Source organism: Musa acuminata, chromosome BXJ1-10, assembly GCF_036884655.1.
Source record: "Musa acuminata AAA Group cultivar baxijiao chromosome BXJ1-10, Cavendish_Baxijiao_AAA, whole genome shotgun sequence".
NCBI lineage: Eukaryota > Viridiplantae > Streptophyta > Magnoliopsida > Zingiberales > Musaceae > Musa > Musa acuminata.
The window spans coordinates 30,645,245-30,652,960 of record NC_088336.1 but is presented as its reverse complement, the minus strand read 5'-3'; the positions used below and the strand labels follow the sequence as shown (position 1 = coordinate 30,652,960).

Sequence of the window (7,716 nt, the reverse complement as noted above, 5' to 3'; positions counted from 1 at the left end):
TAATTTTAACCTGAATTTTGTTTCAGCTTCTCGTAATCTTGTGGATTACTTGTGCCAACAAATTGACAGCATGTGCATTATAAGATCGTCTTTTGTGATCATGGTGATATAGGATTAAAGCTGCATCCTTGTTCATGAGATGCCATGGTGGCAATCTATGCTGGGAATTAAAGCTGCACAGTTTGCTGACCGACTGATTCCTTTATTTCTTGCAGTGAAGCAGGTACGCTTGCTTAATAGGATTGATGTTAAACCTCTCTCTCAGTGTTTACAATGTTGGTCTCGTTAATTTTGTGCAAGTCTTCTACCAAGTGAGGAACGGATATGGCTTTTGTAAGGCCACATATGATAATCAAGTGAGTATGTGTTAGTGAAAACTCGTTCATAAAATGTACTCTTTATTATTATTTTTCTTTTGACTCAGCATGTTTCCTTTCACAATTGATTTGTCTTAACTCCAGAATGTTTTTAAGGTGATTTTTTCTTCTATTTTGTGATTGGTTATGGGGCTTGTATTAAGAAATGAAGAAGTCTGGATAAAGCTGGTGTTTTTTTTCCTCAGATGTTGTGTTGCTAATTCTCTGTAGATGTTTTGGTAGCATCATTCCGAGTGTTTTTTTTTTTACGCCATTATCATTCTCAACCTTTCAGTATTTGGTATAAAGCTATCGCCGTCGTTAATGATAAGATTTCTTTGGCTATGCAACCTGAGGGATGAGAGGATGGGGGATGGTTAAATGTTGATGACGAGCTTGCTGTCTTGTTGGAATATGATGGTGCTTATTTTAGTCTGCTAATGCTGTGTAGGGCACAACCTTGTTAGTACTTCAACACACATGCATTCATGTATGTTTTCAACTACATCTCATCTCACTGCATCAATATGGCCCTCAATCACATGATCTATTGTCTCTCTCATCACACCTTACTTTTCTCCCACTTGACAAAAGTTCCTAATAAGATCAACGTATCCTATGGAACCTGTGGGGATCTGGTTTCTTTTCCGGGGAGGGAGGGAGAGAGAGAGAGAGAGAGAGTGAGTGAGTGCCCTACGACCCCAGGCTTTTGGGTGCAATCGATTGAATTTGATGCTCGTAGATTGCCTAAAAAAGATCTTCTTTTTCTTTTTCTTGATAGGATTGAGTGGGTGTGTTGTAAAGACATGGTTGTCAGGCAGCGAAATAAAAGAAAGAAAGAAGGTGATAGATACACGATCGATAAAAGCCAAGAATGGCTGGACATCCTTCCGAAAGCTTCTCTTTAGAATACTTTTGATCTAAGAAATCTTGGCCTTCTTTGCATTCTAAGCCTTGTTTGTCTCACTAAATCTCGTTGCAGCAACGAGTTAGTTGATCGTCCAATGTATTATTATACACACTTATGCCTCTTTAAAAAACTTTTTCCAAGCCATGAGCTTTCCTCTTTTGGCGAAGCACTACAAAACCTATCCAAGCTTGCGAGCATGGCGAATAAGCTCCACAAATTATTCAGAGAACACGACATCGCATGAAGCGGCACAAATTAATCATGGAATCACTTCGATGCAACAATACACAATAAGATCAAACACCACTTTTGTAGCATGTCGTCCTTTTCGATTCTTTATGCATTTTGACTTTTGTGTGGCCATATCTTTGATCCCTCTTCCTTTTGACTAGCAATTTTATACATCCCCACCATGGTATTTGATTACATCTCTTTTTCGACTTCAGCTCACAATAATTTTCTCTTCTCTTCTCTTCTCTTCCCTTCATCTGATAAAAATGTTATGGAGCTCAAGTAATTAATTCTTGGAGAACACTCCACTTTGTTGGTGGAGAACACCACCATCTGCCCAAGTTGCACACTGTAATGTTCTTGCAATAACATAATTCCCCTCCTCCTTTGTGGAATTCAAACCCCCTCTACCTTCCACTATACTTTGTCAGTGGGTTTCAAGAGCAAGTTGTATTAGCTTATTAGATTGCCCATTTCTGTTACAGCTTACAATATGGCTGCATTTGTTTAACAGTCCATCACATTAGCTTAAAGACAATAAAAAAATCGTAGTATCATATCATAAACAAAATATATTTAGATGTGCATTTGACCAAATTTTCTATAAAAAAAACCTAATTTTTTATTTATTTTTTTTATTTTTCACATAATAATATTTTCGCTGGCTTTTGCCTCATCGATTGTCACCTTTGTCTCGCTGCCCTCAACTTCGTGTATTTTTCCCATCATCAGATCTTGGCATCATCGATTCTCCCATCGAATTGATAGTTACGGATAAACAAGATAGGAGATGTGAGGGTCATGACGATCGTCATATCAAGAGGGAAGGGAAGGCGAGGCTACAAATAACAAAGACGATGATGATGATGATGATGATGATCGTGATATTAAATAAGAAAAAGTTAAAGATAATTTGATCTTTTAAAAGATCAAAAATACTAGGTGGAAATAAACCAACAAGATGACGCTCTACATCTGTAGACACCAACTCTACAGCCGGTACAATCCTTGCTTGTGATCCTATCGATTACACATCCAACATCCTGCTGTGTTGGATCCTGCAGACCAATGTGGATCGTAGTGAGATCGTACAGTTGGATGTTGGTGTTCGATTAGTATCGTTCCCTGCGATGGATGCGGCAACAGATTAAGAGACCAAAATGAGAGCTAATCGCTGCGATCGCGTTTAAGAACACCTAATCCCAACTGTTTATTATGGGGCTTCTAAGTGTTGTTTTAGTTGGGGTTTAACTCGACCGCGAGTTTATAAGTGCGACGCACGACGAAGTGGCCGCCTTCCGCTACTTCACGCAAAGAGACGATACCACAGAGGGGAGGGGAGGTGAGGAGAGGAAACCCTAAGCGCACGCCTGGGGTTGGCGACGCAGGCGATGCAGCCGAGCAGCAAGGAGATGCAAGCGATGGTGGGCGGACTCCCCGCTTCCGCCGTCGCTGCTCACATTGCGCTTCAGGAGCTCCACAACGGCGGAGCCGCCGACCACGACGACTTCCTCGATCAGATGATGTCCGGTCTCGCCCCCGCCTGGCAGATGGGGCTCGGAGGGTACGATGAGGCGTCGCTTCTCACGTCGAGGCTCCGGCAGCACCAGGCCGCCGGTGGAGGGAGCCCGCCGCCGACGGGGAAGTCGATGCTGCTCCAGCTCAACCACCACCATTACGCTCATCACGCGTCTCCCCAGCAGCAATTGCTCCTTCAGTCGATGGGGCTGCCGCCGGCGGGAGGCGGCGGTGACTCGGGGGGGTTCCTTCCGCTGCCGCTCTCCCTCGGGAGCGGCGGGTCGCGGGATTCCGGCCTTCTCTTCGACAGATCTCGAGAGGAAGTCGATGCGCCCTTCAAATCCTCTGATTCCACGGTACGCTTTCCGGTTCACTCGTTCTGATTCTTGTCTATTATTCCGATTAATTACGATAAAGAGGGAGAAAAACCCCTCCTTTTCTGCTGAAAATTCGCCATTTTATTCATCGAAGGAAGCGGAGGCGCTCTACAACGGATTGGGGGAATCGCTGCAGCGAGCGGCTCAGGCGCCGAACCACCACCAGCATTTCCCTCATCCCCAGGTTCCAAAACCCTCATTTCCATCTCCTGTAAACCTAAACAGAGGGGACAAAAACGGATACCTTTTTCTTTTTCGTACAAACGTTTCGGCACTAACCGAGTCTCTAAACGTGTCAGAACCACCGAGGAGCTCCGCCGGCAGCGTCGGGTTCGCCATCCACCGGCGGGGGCGCGGTACCTCCCAGGCCCAGGGTGAGGGCGAGGCGAGGGCAGGCGACGGATCCACATAGCATTGCCGAAAGAGTGAGGCATTCATTTACTTGCAAATAAGTAGAAAAAAATCGAACCTTTCATCGAATTTTCTTTCTTCTGTTCCCTAATGGAATCGTCTTTAATACTCCGTTCCAAACTTTGGAGTCGTCTTCGATTATCTGTTCTAAACTTTGATCTTTAATGCTCTGTTTGTTTTCTTGTTCGTATCCGTACACAGCTTCGGAGGGAGAGGATCGCGGAGAGGATGAAAGCGCTCCAGGAGTTGGTGCCCAACGCCAATAAGGTCCTCTCCTTCCTCACCTTCCCCTTCATTATTCTCCTTCCCTTCTTTACTACAATCAATTCGTTCAACTTTCCTATCTTTGACCACATAAATGAAACATGATAAGAGTGATTTAACGAACTAGCAATGTCAACTACGATCTACCAAAGCACTTCATGCGCTTTGAACGTGAAACGTCGGAAGATTAGAAGATACAGCTTGTATATATATACACACATCATGAAGATTATACAGACATCAGGACCTGCATTATAACCCATTCAGGTTGGATCGCCATGATAAGTAATAGAATCGGAGGAATATCTATGGAATATCTATGGAATATCCATGTTTTTGCAGTGTTTTATAGTCTTTTCGACCCAGTGGAACTTTATAGAACAGCATTTGCATTGTTTTTGGTGTTGTGAAGTGGTAGTGGACAATAAATGTGAAGCAAACTGACTTCTTCGCTTGCTGTGTATTGAACACTGTGTTGACTGCAACTGCAGACGGACAAGGCGTCGATGCTGGACGAGATCATCGACTACGTCAAGTTCCTGCAGCTCCAAGTGAAGGCAATGCCTCTCTCTCTCTCTCTCTCTCTCTCTCTCTCTCTCTCTCTCTTCTCCTGCTACGATTCGATACAGTCGAGTCCTGCGTTTAATACATGGTGAGAAGCATCAGGAGGCCGACTGGTCGACACGTGGGTCTCGAAGAACTCCCATTGGCTGATGCTTCATTAATGGCTTCACATGGTCCGACGTGTGATTCATGGGACCACTGCTGCATGCATGGTCTCTTTGTCATACTAGTAGTATATGCTACGTTGATTACTTGGCAGCGTATGTTAATGTGATGGCACGTAGAACTCCGTTCCTGCTGATATTAATTCTCCGCATGCATCCGTAAGACGCAGGTGCTGAGCATGAGCAGGTTGGGCGGAGCAGCGGCGGTTGCGCCGCTCGTGGCTGATATGTCATCGGAGGTATTCGACTTGTATCCGTGCAAAAAGCCATTGTTGCAGTCGATCATTGTCATGATGAGATAGACCTGAGGACTGTACGTGGTGGCAGGCCGGGGCGGGACGAGGAGGAGCTGACGGAGCAGCGGCCGACGACGGCCTGACGGCGGCGGAGAACCAGGTGACGAAGCTGTTGGAGGAGGACATGGGGTCGGCGATGCAGTACCTCCAAGGGAAGGGCCTTTGCCTCATGCCTATCTCCCTCGCCTCGGCGATCTCGTCCGCCACCTGCCATCCCCGGCCTCCCATTCCTGGCGGTCTCAGCCAGCTCATCCGCCGCACAGCGCCGTCCCCGCATGCAGCTGGCGATGCGCCCTCATCGCCCAGCATGTCCGCGCTGACAGTGCAGTCCACCAACGGCGGCGGCGACGCCGATGTCTCACGGCCCTCCCGCTGCAAGGACTGAGCCTCCGTCCCTCGAGACAGATGAATACGAGAAGGAAGAGAGACCCAAAGTGACGATGCTTCAAGACGACGTCAAGCAAAAAGCACAAGAGAATAAGGATGCTTTTTGGAGTTGCTCGCCCGTATATGCCTGGAATGGGAATGCATCGACCTGTCCACTTCAAAGTTCCGTCTTTTTCTGCTTCTTTTCCTTTCCATCAGCTTTTTTTACCCTTTACTTTCCTGGATCTGTATCAGCTTTATGTTTGCTTTCTTTCCTTCCTGCCATTGTTTTACAGCCTGCCCGCATTGCTCTTTGATTTCACTTGAAGCTTGTCGTTTTGTACGTCGATGGGTGACTGCAGGAATCAAACTTCCAAGCGTGGGTGGTGGTGGGGTTGGAGGCGCGTGTGGTCGGAGACAAGGAACAATAGCACAGGTGATAAACTAACTAGGAGAAAAGCATGCGTCTCATGATTGGATTAGATCATGACATCGCTAATCAAAATGATTGGGATTAGTGCAAGAACTATAAAAAAGAGCAGCCATAAAATTTAAATATATAAACATCCTTCGATACAATGATAGAGTTTTTGAATTAAGTGATCTGTAATTACAATAGCTTAAGCTGTTACAAGATAATTACATCTGTATTAAACTCTAATAATTGTCACAGCTTTACCCGTTCACTTAGTCAAAATAAATTATTCTCAAGATTTGAATATTTTTATTTATGTGAATTCTTTTCTTCCCTTGTAAAATTTATCCCAATACTACGTCAGATTTGAAGTCCTCAGGCGAGCAGTAGATCGTTACGCACTCGATGCCCAGTGTTAAGCTGGTGGGTCTCGAAGGATTCTCTCGGATATTGCAGCCGCGACAGCAGCAGTGAAGTTTGGGTCTTTGGTCAACGTCGCCACCATCTGCTCCACCAGCGCTCTGTCAAACTTGGGCGATTCGATCTCTCCGAGACCCCTATCGACGTCAGGTTGTCGCGTGACGACCGGATCGATCGACGGGGCAGAAGAGTTGATGTGCGATGGACACTTGACTGTATAGACTTCATCCGGCGATGGGTGTTTGTGGTTGTGTACACCTTCGTATGTGGCCACCAGCAGCGATTTGTCTTCGGCGCTTCTTTGAACCTGAAGAATCAGGAATTAGTGCATCAGATTGCAGTGGATGCTTCCTCGACACAGTGATCTTTCCACACCTTCTTCTTCACAGGGCATGAAGGAGCAAAGGAGCATCTGAAGTAAGCTCTGGGGGAGGGGTTGCGCCTGGTCACCTTCTGCCCGTACTTCCTCCACTGGTACCCGTCCGTCACCACCTGTAGCACTAATCACTCGTGAAACCAATTCCGTGCCGTCCTTTGCTCACAGATCGATCGAACTCACCAAGCTCGGATCGGACGGGTCGGTTCGCACATAAACCTTCGACGCCTTGGTCATGGCATCTTCTCTCGATCTTTTGCACGCATGTTCGCCATCGGATGCAGCGTGCTTCTCGCAGTCGACCCTCTTCCTCTTCGGCGAGGCTGATCCCTTCTCACATGGAGATACGCTTGCGAGATAAGACAACCGTCGGCGGAGCGCGCTATGGTTCGTGTACATGTCGCTGACCATCTCGGTAAGCCTCCTGTTCTCTTCGCTTATCTGATTCAGCATGGCTTCTAGAACTCCAACCTGTGCTCCAAGGCATCATCACATCCACGGTTGTGTTTGAGGAGAGTACACAAAATCAGTAATCACAAAGAACAAATTACCGGAGCTTAAACTCACCGGAGCTTGGTCGGGAGACCGACGAGGGCCGACGCCGAGGTCGAGGCTAGGAGAGGACTGATGAATCCAGTCCGAACCCATTTGGACTTATGGGGAGCCAAACCGAATGAAGTTGGGAGATCGGATGTGGAGTCTTCTTCTTATAAAGAAGTTGATGGCATTCCTACGAGGAAACCAAGGAAGAAGACTTTGGTTTGGTATCAGCGACCGGCACAGGAACTTCAGGGGAAGCAAGCGAGGAAGAAGGACGATGTACGTCGTCTCTAGATGTCATCGAACTTGTCACCGGGCTTCTTCGTTGGAACAAAGGAATTCAAACCACGTTGGTTGATAGAAATAGAAGCTGTGATTTCACGTGTTAGTGCTGCTGATGTAAAGAAAAGCTTGACTTATGTGATGTGATTCGATTTGAGTGGTAACAAATCTTCAGAACAAGATCGAGAGGGTATCGAATGCTCAATCATATGTGATTCATCCTATG

General features: G+C 46.4%; 2 protein-coding genes across 2 annotated transcripts; one reads left to right on the top strand and one right to left on the bottom strand.

Annotated features, from left to right (window-relative positions):
• Positions 1-2,778: 2,778 nt before the first annotated feature.
• LOC103969093 (bHLH transcription factor RHL1-like) lies at positions 2,779-5,737 on the top strand. The gene is made up of 7 exons (XM_009382518.3): positions 2,779-3,371; positions 3,487-3,576; positions 3,692-3,817; positions 4,005-4,070; positions 4,559-4,624; positions 4,966-5,034; positions 5,123-5,737. Exons 1-7 carry the CDS (start codon positions 2,889-2,891, stop codon positions 5,474-5,476), a joined length of 1,254 nt encoding a protein of 417 aa, XP_009380793.3. The 5' UTR covers positions 2,779-2,888; the 3' UTR covers positions 5,477-5,737.
• Positions 5,738-6,160: 423 nt separating this feature from the next.
• Positions 6,161-7,449, bottom strand: LOC135595064 (WRKY transcription factor WRKY76-like). The gene is made up of 4 exons (XM_065085574.1): positions 7,236-7,449; positions 6,852-7,139; positions 6,668-6,784; positions 6,161-6,599 (listed from the first exon to the last, which is right to left on the bottom strand). Exons 1-4 carry the CDS (start codon positions 7,314-7,316, stop codon positions 6,288-6,290), a joined length of 798 nt encoding a protein of 265 aa, XP_064941646.1. The 5' UTR covers positions 7,317-7,449; the 3' UTR covers positions 6,161-6,287.
• Between the last annotated feature and the right edge of the window lie 267 nt (positions 7,450-7,716).

Coding starts and splice junctions, on each gene's coding strand:
- LOC103969093 (XM_009382518.3), top strand. CDS start 2,889: ATGCAGCCGAGCAGCAAGGAGATGCAAGCGATGGTGGGCGGACTCCCC. Junction 3,372..3,486: donor TCAAATCCTCTGATTCCACG/GTACGCTTTCCG, acceptor TATTCATCGAAG/GAAGCGGAGGCGCTCTACAA. Junction 3,818..4,004: donor CACATAGCATTGCCGAAAGA/GTGAGGCATTCA, acceptor ATCCGTACACAG/CTTCGGAGGGAGAGGATCGC.
- LOC135595064 (XM_065085574.1), bottom strand. CDS start 7,316: ATGGGTTCGGACTGGATTCATCAGTCCTCTCCTAGCCTCGACCTCGGC. Junction 6,785..6,851: donor ACCCGTCCGATCCGAGCTTG/GTGAGTTCGATC, acceptor TTAGTGCTACAG/GTGGTGACGGACGGGTACCA. Junction 6,600..6,667: donor CATGCCCTGTGAAGAAGAAG/GTGTGGAAAGAT, acceptor CTGATTCTTCAG/GTTCAAAGAAGCGCCGAAGA.